This window comes from Monodelphis domestica, chromosome 5 (assembly GCF_027887165.1).
Source record: "Monodelphis domestica isolate mMonDom1 chromosome 5, mMonDom1.pri, whole genome shotgun sequence".
Taxonomy (NCBI): domain Eukaryota; kingdom Metazoa; phylum Chordata; class Mammalia; order Didelphimorphia; family Didelphidae; genus Monodelphis; species Monodelphis domestica.
This window is the reverse complement of record NC_077231.1, coordinates 292,723,150-292,743,656: the sequence shown is the minus strand read 5'-3', so window position 1 is coordinate 292,743,656 and position 20,507 is coordinate 292,723,150. Positions and strand designations below refer to the sequence as shown.

Genomic DNA, 20,507 nt, shown 5'->3' with positions numbered 1-20,507 from the left:
CCATAGAATGTGTCCAAAGTCGCCCCTTTCTTCTTATTTTTCTTGGTATTTTGGGGCTTCTGTGCTTCTGTGGAGTTTGCTGCCATCTCTGAATGTGGAGGATTAGCTTTTCTTATCTCTGTCTGGTGATCAGAGGCTTTAGTCCGGGGCAGATTGTCCCTTCTATGAGCGTTCCCTGGGTTAAACTGAATATGCCTCACTGGAACTGGAATGGAAGGGTCGGACCACGAGGCCACACTCTCCCCCCGGCTCGCTTTCCGGAAGTTGCCTTCAGAATCGCTGGCCGTGAGGCTGTTTCCTCGGCCTGCGGGGGGGATGGGCTGCAGCTTCCCCAAGCTCTGGGCAAGGACTTTCACTGAGACTTGGATAGCAGGATCCAGCCCTTGAGGCTGTCTTGCCCGCCCTGAGGGTTGCTGTTGTTTCGACCAGCTCTCTGCAGCGGAAGCCCCAGGCAGTAACTTTCACCCGGACTCGGGTAGAAGGCCCTGAGGGTTGTGGTTCGGAGGACTCTGCTCTCTGAGCCCGGCCGGGCTGCGGCTTCCGGGAGCCTTGGACTCTGCGCTCCTACCCCTGAGGTCCGAGTGATCTCGGGTTCTGGCTTTTGAGGGGAGCCGTACCTTTTGAACCGGGTCCAGGTCCAGGAGGAGGGTTCCCAGGGTCTGTGCTGTTGATTGTTTTGAATTTCGGCGCCTTAGGAGCTTTTGGTTTGAGATCGGTCGGGAAGGGTTTTCCGGAGATCTGAGCTTTAGCTTTCTCTAAGCCGCCATCTTAACCGGAAGTCCCTCCTATGGATTGATATTTAACAGAAAGAGGGAACACAAAAAATGATTAATTCTATACATTTTTCTCATAAACATAGATACATATACATACCTATAGAATAGTTAATGTTTTATGCCTATATCATGTTTATTTAAGTAGATTAAAAGGGGATGAAAAGGTATATTAATGTTATAAAAAGTTGTGTGAATGCTGTTGGTTTTCAAATACTTTTCCTCCATCCCCCTGTCCCCTTTGTGACAAATTAAAACACCTAAGGAAAACCACCTGACAAGAGAGGAATTTATTTGGGGAAAGACGACAAGAAGTTTTCTTTCAACTGAGTTTGACATTCAGGTAAAGATGAAGATGAGAGCCATCAGAGATGGGGGAAATGCTCATCTCTAAGAAGTGGGAGAGAAAGAAGGGCCAACAGAGAGGAATTAAAGAGCAGATCAAACCAGAGAAGTAGAGGAAGAACTCAGCTAATGTAGGGTTGAGTAGCCAAGCAAAGAATTTTCTGTTTAGTTCTGCATTAAAGAATTAAGACTTTCAGTATGGAGACAGGGAAAGAGAGGAGACCCCCATTCTACAAAGTGGGGTTCAGGGGAGACAGCAGATGTCACAGTTCAAACAAACTAATGATATTTGAGGATGCCAAACATGATACTGGAAAAGAGGAAGCATGGTAAAAGGAAAAGAAGTGCCTGACCTAGCATCAGAAGGATTCATGGTCATGCCTTGACTCTGGGATTTATTTGTTTGGTGGCAAGGCCATTGAACCTTGTCAAGTTTCAATTTCATCATCTGTAAAATGGATCTAACAATACTTGTATTGGACTTAGACTATAAGTTGTGGAGCATGTTTGAGTAGCATTTATTTAAGGGAATTTCTTCAACAGGGAATTCCCTTTATCCACAAAATCCACTGGACTAATTAAAAAAATACATAGATAAACTCCTTCACTGCCATTACCTTCACAATGGCATTTTGTAAACCTTTAAAGTGATCAGTAGGAATGATTCAGTAGACAAAGGACTACCTTGCTTTCCTAGAGCTTATTGTTTCAAGGAGAAGAGTATAGTCAGAAGTTTCACACTACAGGAAGTCAAGGATGATGAAGATGAGGGGAAAGCTGTTGGATTTGGCCATTGTTATGCCCCTAACAATTTTACAGACTTGAGAAAGTTTCAACAGAACAGTGACGTTGAAGAGTAAATCTAAAAGACTAAGAAGTAAGTTGATTGGTGAAAAGATGAGAGAGCTCATATAATCTACAATTCTTTCAAGGAATTTTGTGGCAAAACAATAATGGGAGAGAGCATAGAAGGTCAAAGATCCAGTTAGTTTTCTTTTTAGGCTAAGGGAGACCTGAACATGTTATTGATAGAGAGAAGAAATCAGTGAAGGAAAAGAGATAGAAGAGGCAACTCTTACTTTCATTTAGGTTTTCTACGCAGATACTGTAGTCATAGAATTCGATGACGATGAATGATAAGTTTTTTTCCATTTTAAAGATGACTTTTTTCATCATAGATTAATTTCACTTGTACTTATTTGTTATGGGGCATTGTATAGTACATAATCCTCTCTGTCTCTGTTTCTGTCTTTCTTTTTCAAAGCCAGTGACTCCACCCAATGAGAGGAAGTTTTACAAAGCCAGATATCCAGAGCCTGGTACCAGACGAGTATTTTATGGCAGAGCCAATGATCCAGATGTTTCTCACTTGAAACATGGTAAACAAAGTGAGAAGTCGATCCGGGTAATTTGTAGAAAACTTTTAAATTTTATTTAGAATGTAGAAAATATAGATAATATCAAAGGTAATGATTTGACTTCTCTGTTAGTATTTTCCATTCATCCTCTGAAGAGGATGTTAGTTTTGAACAGTAAAAATGCCCAAAGCAAGCACACAAAGGATTACGGAGAAATGTGTTTAGAACTTATTCATAGATTCGATACCTTGTTCCCAGACTAGGAGGCTGCATCCATTGTGTTTCCTTCTAGGAAATACAAAAGATTTTCTCAAAAATTTTTTGGGGCAGGAAAGGAACTATCAACCTTCTCAGGACATAAATGTGTTGATGAAAGCAGGCTTACTATTTGTTATGTAATTACCATGAAGCATTAGAGGTCATGACAGTGTCTTTGGAAAGAGTCTGAGAAGCTCTGGGAATGTCTCAGGCTGTTTTTGCCACCACTGCCATAGGACCTGGTGTCCTGGCATGTCTGAGATAGTGATTTGGAGAGCTGTCCTAGATAATCTCTCCTGGGGATATTGGGCTCACTGATAGCCCAGATTCAGGAAGATAGTTCTGCTTGTTGTGTCTCAACACTGGTATGTGTCACTAAAGATAAGAGAAGGGGCAGCTATATGACTCAATGGATAGAGAACCAGGTCTGGAGATGGGAAGTCCTGGGTTCAAAATTGACCTCAGACACTTCCTAGCTGGGTGACCTTGGGCAAGTCACTTAATTCCTATTGCCTAGCCCTTACCACTCTTCTGCTTTGGAAACAATACCTAGTATCAATTCTAAGACAGAAGGTGAGGGTTATAAAAATAAAATCAACAGGGAAAAGGGCTCCTAGATCTACTCCTCTCTATTTTTTCTTTTTCTTTTTCCATTTTTTTCCTAATAAGCCTTTACTTTCTGTCTTAGAATTGATACTATGTATTGGTTCCAAGGCAGAAGAGCAGTAAGGGTTAAGCATTGGGGGTTAAGTGACTTGCCCAAAGTCACCCAGCTAGGAAGTGTCTGAGGCCAGATTTGCCCCTGTTGCTTTTTAATAACCTCTACTACCAAATATCTTTTCCTCACAGACTGAGATTTTAAAATAATTTTACATTTTATTTAAAATTATTTAAAATTTTTATTTAATTAGATGATTTGGAATACTTTTCCACCGTTAACAAGACTCATGTTCTTTCCCTCCCCTCCCCCACACCCTTTCCGTATCTGATGCACAATTCCACGGGGTTTTACATGTGTCATTGATCAAGACCTATTTCCATGTTGTTGATATTTGCACTAGGGTGATTGATTAGAGTCTACATCCCCAATCATATCCCCCTCGACTCATGTGATCAAGCACTTGTTTTTCTTCTGCCTTTCTACTCCCACAGTTCTTTCTCTGGATGTGGATAGCATCTTTCTCATAAGTCCCTCAGAATTGTCCTGCCTCACTGCATTGCTGCTAGTAGAGAAGCCCATTACCTTCGATTGTACCACAGTGTATCCATCTCTGTGTACAATGTTTTCCTGGTTCTGCTCCTTTCGCTCTGCATCACTTCCTGGAGGTTGTTCCAGTCTCCATGGAATTCTTCCACTTTATTATTCCTTTTAGCACAATAGTATTCCATCACCAACATATACCACAATTTGTTCAGCCATTCCCCAATCAAAGGGCATCCCCTCATTTTCCAATTTTTTTGTCACCACGAAGAGCGAGGCTATAAATATTTTTGTACAGGTCTTTTTCCTTATTATCTCTTTGGGGTACAAATCCAGCAGTGGTTGGTTGGATCAAAGGGCAGACAGTCTTTTATCGCCCTTTGGGCATAGTTCCAAATTGTCCTCCAGAATGGTTGGATCAATTCACAACTCCATCAGCAAGCAATGCATCAGTGTCCCAACTTTGCCACATCCCCTCCAGCATTCATTACTTTCCATAGCTGTCATGTTAGCCAATCTGCTAGGTGTGAGGTGATACCTCAGTTATTTTGATTTGCATTTCTCTAATTATAAAAGATTTAGAACATTTTTATGTTCTTATTAATTAAAATTTATTAATGTGCTTATTAATTAAAATTAATTAAAATAATATTACATTTTAGATGTCATCTTTGCTTTGTGTGTGTATGCATGTATTTTAAAATCTTTGTGTATGGTTTCTTTAAGGCGGGCCCAGTGATCAATCCACCTCCTCTTTCTATATTTCAACAAACGATTAAGGACAAGAAAGAATCCCTCTATCTCAGTAATCGGAGAGCACCATTAGGGAAGTCCCATGATCAAATGCAAAATTTACCTGAATGCATTGATATCTACGGTACAACATTCGGAGTCCCAATTTTCAGAGGTAACAAAAACAATAGTGATATAAATCCTCTTCAAAAGTATGATGAAATGTTAAGTATTTGGGATGTGTGGGAAGTATAGAAACAATGTATGTGATTATTAAGAAGGAGAGAAGGAGAAGATTGATATCATGGGATAGATTGGAGGAGGTCAGCCTTCTGTGTCTGGCCCCTATAGCTTGGTAAGAGTTGTGGCAGACCCCTCCCTAGCCTTCCTTAGTCTGGAGATTCCTCAGTATTCTGGGGTGTGGATCAGATTGTGGCCCAGTTTTTAACTTAAAAGAACCAATTGATATTCCTTCTGGCCTTCACAGGCAGTTAATTATCGTGCTAGTTGTACAAACTGAAAAACCTCTGAACTGTACCTTCTATTATTTCCCTCTTTCTCTAGTCTCCTTTTGCCCTGCCCACGTCCCATTTTTCTTTTCTCCTCTCCTTTCTCCCTGTTTTCCTCCCTTCTTCCCTCTCTCTCTCTGTGAGTCTCTCTCTTTCTTCCTCTCCTCTTTCTCTCCCTCTTCCTTTCCCTATCCCTCCCTCTCTCTTCCTCTCCCTTTCTTTTTCCCTCTTCTCTCTTTCCCTCCTCCTTCCCTTTTCCTTCTCCCTCTCTCTTCCTCTCCCTTTCCCTCTCTCTCCCCATCTCATCTCCCTCTGTCTCCGTTCCCCTGTCTCTGTCTTTCTGTCTTTCTTCCTTTCCCTCTCTCTCTTCTTCTCCTTCTCTATCTCTCTCTTATCCTGTCTCTCTCTGTCTCTTCCTCTCTCTCTCCCTCATTCTCTCTATCACTGTTTCTCTCTCTGTCTCTGTCTCTTTTTCTTCTTTTCTTTTTCTTCCTTCTCTCTTCTCATACATTAACAATACAGATGGACTTTACTTTTTCATTTTATTTTTTCTTCTTTCAGAGATTACTGCCAGAGAGATCGTGAATCCCCCCAAATCCTTTGAACAAGTACAAGAAGAAGCAGCGCGAGGACATGACCTGTACGTTGTATCACACAATGATTATCAAGTAGGTAAGATGATAATAATTAGGAACATATACATAGATACTGTTTATAAATCACATTCATTCATCAACCATTTATTAGATGCCTGACAGGTGTAGCACATCAGAAGAGATGAACAAGCTCATAGGTCCTCTCCTTAAGGAGCTTACAATCTTGCATGAGGACTCTTTGTATGAAGAACCTGTGATTTCTCAGTTTGGGGTTCAAATCCTTCCTCCACCAGGGACTGGAGAGGATTTCCCATTCAGTAGAACAGTACTGTGATGGGTGATGGAGCAGCCCAAAAGAGGCTGATAAGCTCCTGGGCTGCCTTAGAAGAGGGATAGCTTACAGAAAGAGAGGCAGTCGATCTAGACTCTGTTTTGCTCTGATTCCATCTGAAGTGTTTGTTCAGTTCTGGACCCCACAATTTAGGAGACCATTGAAAAGCTCACAGATGGATTTCCAGAGGTTGGTAATCAGGATGGTGAATGGACTTGAGACCATGCAGTGTGGGGCTCAGGCTTTGGATACTGATACTGCTCACTCCCCAGAACATCCCTTCTCAGAGGCAGAGAAGCTCAGAAGAGTCCATGCACCCATGCATGCATATGGATGCACATATCAGAGTTCTTATACATGCATTGTTGTTGCTCGGTTGTTTCAGTCAGGTCAGGCAACTCCATTTGGGCTTTTTGGGGCAAGGATTCTGGAGTGGTTGGCCATTTCCTTCTCCAGTTCATTTTACAAATAAGGAAACTGAGGCAAGCAGGATTAAATAGCTTGTCTAGGGTCACACAGCTAGTCAGTGTCTGGGGCCAGATTTGAACTCAGAATGATGCATCTTCTTGTCCTTGAGTCTAGCACTCTATCCACTGTACCGCCTAATTGTCCCATATATGTATGTATATGAGTAGAAATATATATATATATTATTTATCTATCTATCTATCATCTATCTATCTATATGTATATATAAATATGAAAACATCAAAGGGATTTTAAAAGCAGCATAATTTTAGCTTATTTAAGTCTTGAGAACCTTGGATTTAGAGATAGAAGAGACCTTAGAGATCATCTCCAAATCTCTCATTTGACAATTAGGGAAACTGAGGTCCAGAGAATTGGAGTGACTACTCAGGGCTATGGAGACATTCAGTTACAAAGCTGGCATTTGAATCCAGTGTTTCTGGATTCCTGGATTTCTGGAGGCTCCCACTCCAGGGCTCTTGTCTCTGTACCAGGAAGAACTTTTATTCTTTTTCAAATGCTCTTATTTAATAATGAGGCATTACTGTGGCCAACCTGGGCAATAGGAGATAGGACTGGAACTTTCTGATAGAATTCTCCTTGTCGTTTTGTTGTTAAGTATAATCTAGAAACAGTAGAAGCCTGGGAGGCTCACTTCGGTGGCTTTATTTTTTAACCTGTTGCCAAGCTGCCTAATGACGTTGGAAAGTCCATGGTTATAAACCATGCCCTGTAAAGCTTGTAAATGGATAGCTTATGTGGGGTGGTGTAGGGAGGCTGATGAGTGCATGCATGCCAAGTCCTCTGGAGGTATCACTTTCAAGAGTTGAGGAGTGCAGTTAGTTTTAATCGATGCCTAGAGAGGTTCATGGTGTTCCCCAGTTTATCCCTCATTACCCTTGACTCCATACCTGTTCTTCATAATTAGAACTCCATTTACTGCCCTCCTTTCCCTTCCAACTCTTATCTCTCCTCCCTTTCTTGCATCTGCCTCCAATGTCTGTTCTCCGTTAGCCATGACCTTCTCTGCTTATCTCTTTAGCACAGAAGCCGTATGTCTCCTATGCTTCCTTTTGTTGTCGGTCCATTATTTTCATCCATCTGACTATTTTTGACCCCATTTGGTATTTTCTTGGCAGAGATACTGGAGTGGTTTGCCATCTCTTTCTTCAGCTCATTTTACAGTTAAGGAAACTGAGGCAAATAGGATTAAGTGGCTTGGTCAGGGTCACACATCTGTTAAGTGTCTGAGACCAGAATTGAACTCAAGAAGATGATTCTTCCTGACTCTAGGCTGGGTGCTCTATCTAGTGTTCCATCCAACCAATGTTTCCATCATATGGAAATTAGTCTTCCTTAGCTGCTTCCTCAGCTTCACCTGTGCTCGTCTGGCCATGCCTTAAATATCACTTTGGGATTTTTTTTTCTCACTCATTACTTTCTGAATCCTCTGCTTTCTGGCTTTGTTCTCCTTTATGGCAGAAGCAATATCCTAACCATAAAACCATCAGGAGACTGACCTGAGTCAGACTGTAAAATTTAAAATTAAATCTCAAATAATAAAATATTATATTTTTAAAAGGAATTTATTAAATGGTCATTAGGACTCAAGGAGTAATAAAAACCATGTGTTCATGACTGGTTAGCCATTTTCAAAATCCCCACCTTATCACCATCACCACTGGCTGCAAGCCAAAGAGAGAGGAGGAGCAGGACTGGCCCCTGGATATTTATTCCCTGTCTACAGGAAGTACATAATGACAGGAAGTCAGTGGGATCTTGGGAAATGTAGTTCCCCTTTAGGGTAACAGATTTTTAACTATACAGACCCAAGCCAGAACACATTTGAGGTGGAGGAGCATGGAATTTTTATTTTTATAAGTTTCCCTTTGGGGTTTTTGTAGGAAAAATATCATTTGCCTGGTAGGGATTGAGGACATATACTTAAGCTTTTTTCTTCTAAACCCTTACCTTACTGTCTTATCAGTTTCAAGGCTAGGCAATGGGGGTTAGGTGACTTGTCCAGGTTCATGTAGCTAGGAAGCATCTGAGGTCAGATTAGAATCCAGAACCTCCTATCTCTTGGCCTGGCTTTCTATCTACTGAGCCACCTAGTTTAAGTTTAAGGGTCAAGGCTGTCCAAAGGATGCAGGATTCTGATGATGCTATTGCCTGGAGTCTTTAGTGAGGGTGGCTTAATTGAAATCTTTCACCCCAGGATCAGGCAAACTAACCGCCTTGCCCATTACTGCCCAACAATCCAGGGATTTCTCTGATAATTACAGGCCTTTTAGCTTTGACATCTTCACTGCCTGACTTTCTCCCAAGGAAGAGGAGTCAGCTTGCGAAACCCATTAAACACAAATATCTCTCTGTACATAAAGGACTGAAGTTAGGTGGTGCAGTTGAAAAGAGAAAACACAGGAAGACCTGAGCTCGAAACCTGACTTAGACAGTGAATCTTTGCTTTGCTTCTAGTTTCCTCTTCAGCAAATCTGCATAATAATAGCTTATTTTAGGATTGTTGTGAGAATCAAATGAATTAATCCATATACAGCTCTTTACAACTGGGAGTACTATGTAGATTTTTGTTCTGAACCCTTGCCTTCCATCTTAGAATCAGTACTGTGTATCAGTTCCAAGGCAGAAGAGTGGTAAGGGCTATAGGCAGTTGGGGTGAAGTGACTTGAGCAGGGTCACAAAGCTAGGGAGAATTTGAGGTCAGATTTGGACCAGAATTTCCCATCTCTAAAACTGGCTCTGGAGCCACCTAGCTGCCCCAATATCTCTCTCTCTCTCTCTCTCTCTCTCTCTCTCTCTCTCTCTCTCTCTCTCTCTCCATATATATATATATATATATAATTATTAATATTATTGATTTATTAAAGTTCTTTTGTGGATGCCTCAGTTTCCCTCCTTTTTCAGTACCTGGAGCCAGTGTTTGCATCAAAGTGAAATTATATCTATGTAGTTCTCCTTCTTATTACAACTTCATGGAATATTTTTTTCAAGTTAATCATGAATGTCAACGCAGAGCTCATATACTATAGAGTCAGCATTTTAGAGTTACACAGTCATCTACTCAAACTCCTTCACTTTACAGATGAGGAAACTGAGGCTCGGTGAAGCTAATAATAATTATCACCATGCTGGCGATAATAGAAGATAACGATAGCTGGCATTGTGGAATTCCTGAAGTGCTTTACATATATTATCTCATTTAATCTTCACAGCAACTCTGAGAGGGACATGTTTCACTACCTATAACTCAATAACCTTTACTAATTCACTTCGAAGTGTCATATCTCTTGGGCTTTGTGACTTGCCCATGGTTACCATGGCTGCCTGGGCTGCCCAGGGCTCTCAGGAGCTTGACCCTGACAAAATCATCCCCATGATCTGAACAAGAAGCCTCTTTTCTTTTACAGGGGAAGTGAAGAATAGGAACTATAACCCAGCAAGTTTTCATAAATTGAAAACGTTTGGAGTGGAAACGCCACACACGAACAACGGCCGAAGTTTAGCAAAATCTCTGTGTTGGCTCCATGAACTACAAATGTAAGTGAAATTTCATTTTTTTTTCTCAGAGTAATTATTAGACTTGTAATCCGGTCTTTGAGGAGTGAACCTTTTGAATTGGTGATTTCCAAAGGATTCGAATGGCTTAGAGGCAATATGCTTTCCGTGACTCTGCTAAGAAGACCATGGAAAGAACAGAACAGATGACTGATAGCTTGGCATTTCCCATTTAGCCTTGTTTTAGGCTTAGTTGGTTTTGGTTAGTGTGACACCGTGGCAAGCTTCATGGGTTGATCTCATTGAAGTTTCCAGATAGGATTCATTGGTGGGAGTCCTCACTTTACCAGGGCAGGTTATAACAGGGATATCTTAGCACTTAGCTTGGGTAATTTCAGCCCTCTCCTCTCCCCTTGCATTCTCCATATGGACATTTTTCTGGGTAACAAGGCAGGGTGAGGCACCTTGTACAATTCTGGGATGTTCACCAAGTCTTAAAGGGCTTTGACATCCTCTAGATGGACTTTAGGTGACCAGGAACCATGTCAGTACAGAGAGCTTGGCTCTTCATTCTCTGGGTCAATTCAATCCTTGTTACCTTTGAGGGAAAAATTTAACTTACCTAGCCTAGAGGGGAGGGCTGGTATATTGCTCCTGTCACCACAGGAGTGAATTTATGTGGTGAACAATTCATCGTCCCAAGGGAGACCCTCTCAACTGATATAAGATGGTCCTTGGCTGCCCGACGTATGGTCTGCCCATTGGTTCGTACGTGAAGTCCAGAGATTTTTAGGCTACCCATGCAGGTCATGTGAGAGTGCTGTGGGAAGTGGAGTGCAGAGAGACAGGTTAAGTGGTTTGGCTGGGAGGACCGTAGGGTTCAGTGGCAGTACAGAGGATGAGATCTAGTGGTTCTGCAGCTCGCTGGAAGGAATGGAGTTGTTGACTCCCATCTCACCGAAGACCCGTGAGTAATAAGGTAAGCTCAAACCATGGGGAAGGAAGAGGGGGAGAGCTCTGCCATTATTTGGGGAGTCTTTCTGCCTCCTAGCCAGATGATTTCTGGGACTAAGAAGGATAGTTTCTGGGAGGGCTCTGGGCTGGGTGATGTGGGAAAGAAAGTAATGGAGAAAGCTCATTTCCACATCACTCTGAGGCATGTAGTGAGGCATATTGTGGGAGGAATAATATGCATGCCAGGGGATTTCACCAGAAATTTGAGGTGTGAATTTTTTTCAAACATTTATTTATTTATTTTAAATATTTTTCCATGGTTACATGATTCATGTTCTCTCCCTCCCATCTTCTTTCCCCCCTCCCAGAGCTGACAAGCAATTCCACCAGGTTATACATATTATCACTCAAATTCCATTTACATATTATTCATTTTTGTAATAGAGTCATCTTTTAAAACCAAAACCCCAAATCACATATCCATATACACAAGTGATAAAGCATATCTTTTTCTTATGTGTTTCTATTAGATAGCATTCTTTCTCATAAGTCCTTGTGGGGTGGGCAGTTGGGTGACTCAGTGGATGGAGAGACAGGTCCAGAGACAGGAGGTCCTGGGTTCAAATCTGGTCTAAGACACTTCCTAGCTGTGTGACCCTGGGCAAGTCACTTTACCCTCATTGCCTAGCCTTACCACTCTTCTGCCTTGGAACCAATACCCAGTATTGATTCCAAGATGGAAGGTAAGGATTTAAAGAAAAAAAGACCTTTGGGATTTTCCTGGATCATTGTATTGTGATTGGTAGCAATGTCTATTACATTAGATTATCCCACAAATGCTTCAGTTTTTGTATATAGTGTTCTCCAGGCTCTGCTTATTTCACTCCTCATCATTTCATGGAGGTCTTTCCAGTTCATATAGGAATCAAGCCATTCACCATTCCTTATAGCACAATAGTATTCCATCACCGCCATATACCACAATTTATTCAGCCATTTTGCAATTGAGGAACACCCCCCCCCCATTTTTCAATTTTTTGCCATCATGAAAAGCGAGGCTATGAATTTTTTGTACAATCTTTTAAAAATTATATCTTTGGGGTTCAAACCCAGCAGTGGTATAGTTGGATCAAAGGGCAGGCACTCTTTTAAAGCCCTTTGGGCATAATTCCAAATTGTCTTCTAGAATGGCTGGATCAATTCACAACTCCACCAGCAATGTATTAGTGTCCCAATTTGTCTATATTCCCTCCAACATTTATTATTTTCCTATAATGCCATATTGGCCAGTCTGCTAGGTGTGAGGTGATACCTCTGAGTTATTTTGATTTGTGTTTCTCTAATAAGGAAAGATTTAGAACACTTTTTCTTATGATTATAGATAGTTTTGATATCTTTACCTAAAAACTGCCTATTCACATCTCTTGACCATTTTTCAATTTTGGGGAATAGCTTGATTTCTTTGTAAATTTGACTTAGTTCTTTATCTATTTGGGAAATTAGATGAGGTGTGAATTTTTGAGGATGATTTTTTGGGGGGGCATCTGGATCTATGATTTTATTCATGTGGGAAACTCCTAGGATAGAAATCCTTATCCATTAATGGAAAAATAAATCTGCATGAGCCACTTAGCTGCTCCATTATACTTCAATTTCTACTCAGAGTCCATCCATTCTCTCTCTGGAGATGGATAGCATTTTTTTCATTAGGAGTCATTTGGAATCATATTAGCTCACTGTATTAATAAGAGTGGTCAAGTCTTTCATAGTTGCTCACTATTATAACATTGCTGCTACTTTGTATGGTAATCATTTTGTTCTCACTTCACTTTTTATCAGTTCATTGATGACTTTACATCTTTTCGGAAATCACCTCATTATCATTTCTTACAGCACTATAGTGCTCTGTCATAATTAGATGCCCACAGCTTGCTCAGCCATTATCCAAATGAGCATTTTCAATTTCTTTTTTCTTTTTCTTTTTTTTGTATTTTATATCTTGTATTTGAAAATGTTTTGATTTATGGAGACAAACATCAAAATAAAATAATGGCATTTGTGGTATCTAGTGTGACCACATAGTCAATGGAATGTCCAAACTGAGATTAGAAATGAATATGAGGACAAAGAGACAACAGCTGTGATGATTTCCACATGGGTACTTGAAGACATGGTACCTTGTAGTTAATTTTCATGTGAATCCATTCATCTGCTTCTCAGCCTTAGCTATACCCTGGGCATTATCACTTGCTTGGAGACCTAAGTGTAGAGGTGTAATGAGACCAGTGAGAACACTAATATCATAACCACCACTCTACAAGCAGTTGGAAATGGGCAGAAAGAGGATATGGACCCAAAGCTCCCCTCCCCTTTCCATTGGCCTTCAAGATGGTACTACTTAATTCATCAACTTTATTATTTCAATTATAGAAAAAGTTATTTTGTTTCTTGAACTCCACTGAAGCAGGCTGCTTTGTCCTCTTATTACACGTTGGCCTGCCCATCTCCATCTTCTCTCCTCTGCCCATGATACCATTCTCCCTGGAAGGCTGTTGTCTTCAATGTCTGTCAATGTCTGCGACATCTCCATTTTTACCTGGGCTCTTTTCAGAGAACAGCTCCGGTGGGTATAAATCAGTCATGCTTCATCACTCTGGTCTTCTTCATCACTGGATTTGGGTTGCCAGAAATCCTTTTTTTGGCGTCTGCTGGTCACCATCAATCAAGTCTTCCCATTTCCTTCTCTTTGCAGTAAGCAGGCTGGAACATACTCCACACCCTGCTTCTGACATTCTTCATATTTGTGCAGAGCCCTTTGGTAGTGCCAGCCCTGGACATGATGTAGGACATGCTCTGGAAGCCTGTTGATATGCCGAAGGGTGAGTTTGCAGAAGAGCTGGTGTGGATTCTTGGTGCTGGGTACAATGTGTGGCTCAAACTCTTCGTAGTCAAAGTTTTGGGTGGTGTGTATCAGCTGCTATTTCTTACCACTGGTGTAGACCTGGAGGGCTGTCAGTTGGCTGGGTAGTTCATGGCTTGTCAGCCTGCACCTTACCTTGGCCCCACCAGAGCACAAATGCAGCATGGAATGGCTGTGGAGAAAATCCTGCACATCTGGAGGCACCTGGACGTCAGTGCTGCCCGTGGCTCCAGAGGCTTCATTTTTAATTTCTAATTCTTTACCACCACAGAAACTGCTGCTCTAAATATTTTTGTACATATAAGTCCTCTTGTTTTTTCTTGGATTTCTTTAGGGTATAGACCTAGTCATGGTATTTCTAGGTTAAATAGTACCCACAGTTTTATAGTCCTTTGGGTTTAGTTCCAAATTGTTCTCTAGAATGGTTGGATCAGTACACTGCTCCTGTAACAGTACATTAATGTACTTATTTTTCCCCTTGCCCTTTTCAGCATCTTTCATTATGATAGGTGTGAATTGGTACCCCAGAGCTATCTTGATTTTCTTTTCTCTATTCAGTGGAGAAGGAAATGGCAAACCACTCCAGTATCTTTGAACAGGAAAAACCCATGGATAATATCATAGAATCGGACATGACTGGATGAACAACAAAAATCAATAGTGATGTAGACTGTTTTTTATATGACTTTACCTAGCTTTTATTTCTTCACATCCTTTAAACATTTATCAAAAGTGGAATAGCTCCTAATTTTATATTTGATCCAATCCCCTATATATTTGAGAAATGAGACTGTTATCAGATAAATTTGGTATACATTTTTTGATCAGACTTTATTCTCTATGGTACCTTTTAGCAAAAAATAGTCTCCCTGATTATCTTTTTAAATTAGTTTTATTTTTTAATTAATTAATTAATTATTTTTTAAAAATTAATTTAATTTTTAAAATTAATTTAATTATTTTTGCTTTATTTTTGTCTGCAATTATGAGTGCTATGCATACTTTTTTCCCCCACTTTGGTTGAAGCATAATAGATTCTTCTCTAGCCCTTTATTTTAACTGTGTCTATCTTTCTATTTCAAGTGTGTCTCTATTTATAAACGTCATATTGTTGATTTTAGGTTTCCAGTCTCTTCTGCCACCCTCTTCTGTTTTATTCATGAGTTAATCCTATTCATATTCACATTTGTCATTACTGAGTGCTTCCCTCCATCCCATTTTCTTATGTTTATCCTTCTCTCTTTTTATCTTGTCCCTATTCAAAATTCCATTCTTCTAACTATTGTCTACCTTAATCCACCTTCCCTTTCATCATCAATCCTATATCTCATCCCCTTTCCTTCCTATTTCCCTACTGATTCAGATACATTTCTATACCCAATTGAGTGTGACTATATATTCCTCCCTCTTTGAACCAATTCTGATGAGAGTAAAGTTCAAGCACTGCCCCATCCTCCCATTTCTCCCTTCACTATAGAAGCTCTTCTTTGCAGTCCTTTTTGAAGTGAGAAAAATTTTCCTTATTCCAGTGCATCTTTCTGTTTATGTAGACTCCTTCTCACTTAATAATGACATAGTTCTTAGGAATTACAAGTATCCCCTTCCCATGTAGAAACATAAACAGTTTACACATTTTAAGTCTCTTATGATTTTTCTTTCATGTTTACCTTTTTATGCCTCTTTTGAGTCTTGTGTTTGTTATGTCAAATTTTCTTTTTGGCTCTGGTCTTTTCACCAGGAATTCTTGAAAAAACCCTCTATTGGATTAAATATCCATCCTTTCTTCAGAGGAATCAATACTCAGTTTTTTAGGGTAGGTTATTCTTGATTAGAAATCTTAGCTCCTCAATTTTTTCTGTTAAACTGCACAGTGATTTCTAGCGAGTAGAAAATTGAAGTAATTTTTTAAGGTAGAAAGTTCATGTTAAAAAAAGTAAATGGTGAAAAATTATAACTAAACTCAGAAGAAAAAATATGAGGAGACACTACTATCACCCTATACTTTTGCAAAGGTGGAAAGTCCACAAAGGTTGTACACTGCATGAATTTTTGTATTTTTTTCACTTTATTGATTTACAAATTTTTTTTTTTTGGTTCTCTACTGTTTGTTCTATGAGAAGGGTCCCTGAGAAGGGAAGAGGGAAGAATACTAAGAAAAAATGTGGCAATGTAAAAAAGCCAAAATGATTAATTAAAAACTTATAAAAAAGAATCCTAGTTCCTTTGTCTTCAGGAATATCATATTCTAAGCTATCTGGTCCTATAATATGGAAGCTACTGAACCTTGTGCAATACTGAATATGGTTCTATGATATTGGATTAATTTATTTTATTAATTTATTTAATAATATTTTTTCCTTGACCTGGGAGCTCTGGAATTTGGATATAATGTTCCTGAGAGTTTTCATCTTGGGATATCTTTCAAGAGGTGATCTATGGATTCTTTCAATTTCTATTTTTCTCTCTGAATCCAAGATATTGGGATAGTTTCCTTTGGTAATTTCTTGAAGTGTGATATCTTTCTTTGATTATGACTTTTAGGCAGTTCAATAATTCTTAAATTATCTTACCTTGATCTCTTTTCCTAGTTGTTTTTCTGAGATATTTCACATTTTCTACTTTTTCTTCACTATTTGATTTTTTTGTATGTGTGTGATTCTTGATATTTTGTGGAATCATTAACTCTTATTTGTCCATCCATAAGCTTCAGGAAATTATTTTCTTCAGTGAGCTTTAATACTTTTTTCACTTGGCTTATTGTCTTTTTAAGTGATTCTTTTCTTCAATTAATTTTTGTACTTCCTTTTCCATTGGACTTCTTTTTAACAAGTTCCTTACTTCAGTAATTTTTGTGCCTTTTAAAACATTAGTCCAATTTTGTTTTTTTAAATATTATTTTCTTCAGTATTTTGCCTTTTTTTACCTAAATGTTAATTATTTTTTCTTAATTTTCTTGCATCACTCTCATTTCTGTTCTCAATTTTTCCTCTCCTACTTTTATCTCTCTTTAACACTTCCAGAAAGACTTGTTGGGTATAGGTAATTAGGAGACTTTTTTGGTATCTGTTTTCATGTTGTCTTCACAGTGTATTTTTATGGTCTATTATTTTATTTATTTATTTATTTTTGGTATATGCTCATTTTTCTAGTCTATTTTTTGGGTTTGACCTTTCTGTTAAAATTAGATTCTGCTCCCCTGGGGGTGGGGAGACACCATTCCAAACTTCTGGCCTTTTCATGATACTTTTTCCAAAGTTAGTTCTGGGGGTCAGCAAGTTTTTGATACTTTCAAGGTGATGTGATGCACAGATGGGTATAAACAGTGCTTTCTTCATCTGTGTTCTGGTCTTTACCCAGGAAACTCCTCCTCCATTGTAGCTATAAGCTCTAGTGTTTTTCTTGTCCCTGGATCTGTAACTAGGCCACTGGCTCTCCTGTAGCCACAAGGACTAGTACTCCTCTCTGTCTCAGAACTGTGACCAGGTCCCTTGCTCCCTTGTGTCACTACTAGCATTCTTCTTTGCCCTGGAACTGTGACCCATAACTAAGTATGGTTAATAGAGTTACACCCAGTGCCAATAAAGAGTCTCCTATAATCTTTTCTTTTTTTTCCTTCCTTCCTTCCTTCCTTCCTTCCTTCCTTCCTTCCTTCCTTCCTTCCTTCCTTCCTTCCTTCCTTCCTTCCTTCCTTCCTTCCTTCCTTCCTTCCTTCCTTCCTTCCTTCCTTCCTTCCTTCCTTCCTTCCTTCCTTCCTTCCTTCCTTCCTTCCTTCCTTCCCCTCTTCCTCATTCTTTTTCTTCCTCCCTCCCAGCTAGGAAATATCTGAGGTTAAATTTGAATCCAGGACGTCCCATCTCCAGGCCTGGCTTTCAATCCATTGAGTTACTCAGCTGCCCCCTCCTATAATCTTTTCTTGACCAAGTGCCCAATCCCCTTATCATCTCTGGACTGAGAGGTCCTTAAGGTGCTGTTGTGTGTGCAGCAGACAGGCCTCCACCCCAGTGTTACAGATATTTCCTGCCAACCTCCTAAGTTGTTTTAGGCAGGAAAAATATTTCACTTTGACTATTGTTGGCTCTGTCACTTTAAAATTTAATTTGAGGTATAATAATTATTAAAATTTTATTTTTGATGTCATGCAAAACATACTTCCATATTGGTCATTGTTATAAGGTACACTCATACATAACCCAAACTCCAAAATAAAAATGTAATTACACTGATGTGAAAGAAGATGCCAATAGTTCTTTCTCTGAAGGTGGATAGCTTTCCCTGTCATAAGTCTTTCAGGATTTCTCCAGCTTATTGCATTGCTGAGAGTAGCCAAGTTGTCACAGATAATCACTGTACACTATTATAAGGAAAGCAGGAACAGGAGATCCTGCAAGGCAGAAGATTATTATTTTAGTTATATTTATAAATATTATTTCAGGTTACATATTTCAACAATATTTCTGTTATTGTGCACAATGTTCTCCCAGTTCTGCTTATTTTGCTTTGCATCAGTTCCTGTATATCTTTCTAGTTTTTTTTTTCCTGAAATCATCTTGCTTATCATTTCTTATAGAACAATAGTATCCCATTACCAACACATACCACAATTTGTTCAGCCATTTCCCATTTTATGGACATCCTAAAGTATTATTTATTTATTTTTAAAAAATTTTCCATGGTTAAATGATTCTTGTTGTTTCCCTTCCCTCTTCCCACCTCCCTCCCAGAACGGACGAGCAATTTCAGTGGGTTATACATATATTATCACTATTTCCGTATTATTGATTTTTGTAATAGTCATCTTTTAAAACCCAAACCCTAAGTTCTATATCCATATAAACAAGCGATAAATCACATGTTTTCTTCTGCATTTCTACTCCCACAGTTCTTTTTCTTAGTGTGGATAGCATTTTTTCTTATCAGTCCCTCAGAATTGTTTTTGATTGCTTTTAGCAGCAAAGTCAATTACATTTGATTGTCTTAAAATGTTTCAGTCTCAGTGTACAGTGCTCCTGGTTCTGCTTGTTTCACTCTGCATCAGTTCATGGAGGTCTTTCCAATTCTTATAGAAATCAGGCAGTTAATCATTTCTTATAGCACAATAGTATTCCATCACCATCATCTACTACAATTTGTTCAGCCATTCCCCAATTGAGGGACATCCTTTTGTTTTCCAATTTTTTTTGCCACCACAAAAGGTGCAGTAATAAATGTTTTTTACACAAAGAGACCCCCCCCCCTTTTTTTTAATCTTTTTGAGATACAAACTTAGTAGTGGTATTTTGGATCAAAGGACATACCTTCTTTTATAGCCTTTGGGCATAATTCCAAGTCTGAGGCATTATTTTAAAGTTGTTTGGAGAATTCAGTGGGGTTTCAGCCTGTCCTCTGTTATTTTGGTTCTGCTTCTCCTAGAAGGTAACCTTTGAAACATAAATTATAAGATCTCCTTTTGGTCTGGTTTGAAACAAAAAGTGGAGTCCCAGGGATTCACCAACACTTTTATCAATGACTTGAATGAAGCCATAGAAGACATGCTTGTCAAATTTGCAGATGAAACAGAGTGGAGAGGGATAGATAGTGCTTTGGATGACAGAGTCTGGGTCCCAAAAGAGCTGACAAACTGGGATGATGAGCTGAAATGAATAAGACAGGATTTAATAGGATAAATATTATGTTCTATGCTTGAGTTCAGAACATCTGCTTTACTAAGTACACAGTAAGGGAACTGCGGCTAGACAAACAGTCCCCTCTAAACAAGATTGGAGGGTTATAGGAGACAGCAAATTTCATGTCAGTCTCAGTGTAACAGAACAGTCAAATCACTTAATGGTATTCTTGCTTGCAGTGAGAAGCCAAAGTTCATGCAGGATATAAAGTTCTTTTTTTTTTTAAACCCTTATCTTCTGTCATAGAACGAATATTGTATATTTATTCCAAGGCAGAAGAGCAGTAGGCAATGGGGATTAATTAACTTGCCAAGGATCACACAGCTAGGAAATGTCTGAGGTCAGATTTGAACCCAGGACCACCTCAATCTTCTGAGCCATCTTGCTACCTTCATAAAGTTCTAAAAGCATAATTTTCATAAGCATTGATTCAGTGATATAGAAATATTTCAGGGGGAAATCCTGTGGTTCTCATTTAAGATTGTGGATAAAATGGATAAATTGGAGCATCTTGATAGAATTCCTCATGTTATGTAATATGTTTTCCGTTTTCTTTTCCAACCACTGGATAAACTGACTAAAAGAGTTGCTTTTTCTCCCCTCTTCTCACACATCCCATCCTCCAATGTAGAGATATTTTAAAATGAATTCTGGTAGAAGTCTATGAATTAAGTGGAAAAAAAAGAGATGTTGGGAAAAAAAATCTACTTGGTTAAATGATAATGATGCTAGAAAATTCTGATTGGGTACCTAAGCAGAAGATGCAAGATCTCAAGATTTTAAATATTGACTTAATGCAAAAATGAAAGAGGCTACATTTCTAGTCCCTCCTTATATACCATCTCAGCAGAACACATCTGAGGTACTGGGTTAAATTCTGCTA

At 39.2% G+C, this 20,507-nt stretch overlaps 1 protein-coding gene across 7 annotated transcripts in view; it reads left to right on the top strand.

Annotated features, from left to right (window-relative positions):
• The window catches only part of EFHB (EF-hand domain family member B), a 107,605-nt gene that overhangs the window by 4,823 nt on the left and 82,275 nt on the right, over nucleotides 1-20,507 (top strand). For all 7 annotated transcript variants that reach the window (XR_008912478.1, XR_473577.3, XR_473576.3 and 4 more), the window contains exons 3-6: nucleotides 2,383-2,523; nucleotides 4,662-4,842; nucleotides 5,738-5,848; nucleotides 10,000-10,129. Coding sequence is in view for 4 of the 7 variants with exons in the window: in XM_056800309.1 (XP_056656287.1) it covers nucleotides 2,383-2,523; nucleotides 4,662-4,842; nucleotides 5,738-5,848; nucleotides 10,000-10,129 (563 nt within the window). In the remaining 3 variants the exon portion in view is untranslated. The remainder of the gene's footprint in view (nucleotides 1-2,382; nucleotides 2,524-4,661; nucleotides 4,843-5,737; nucleotides 5,849-9,999; nucleotides 10,130-20,507) is intronic.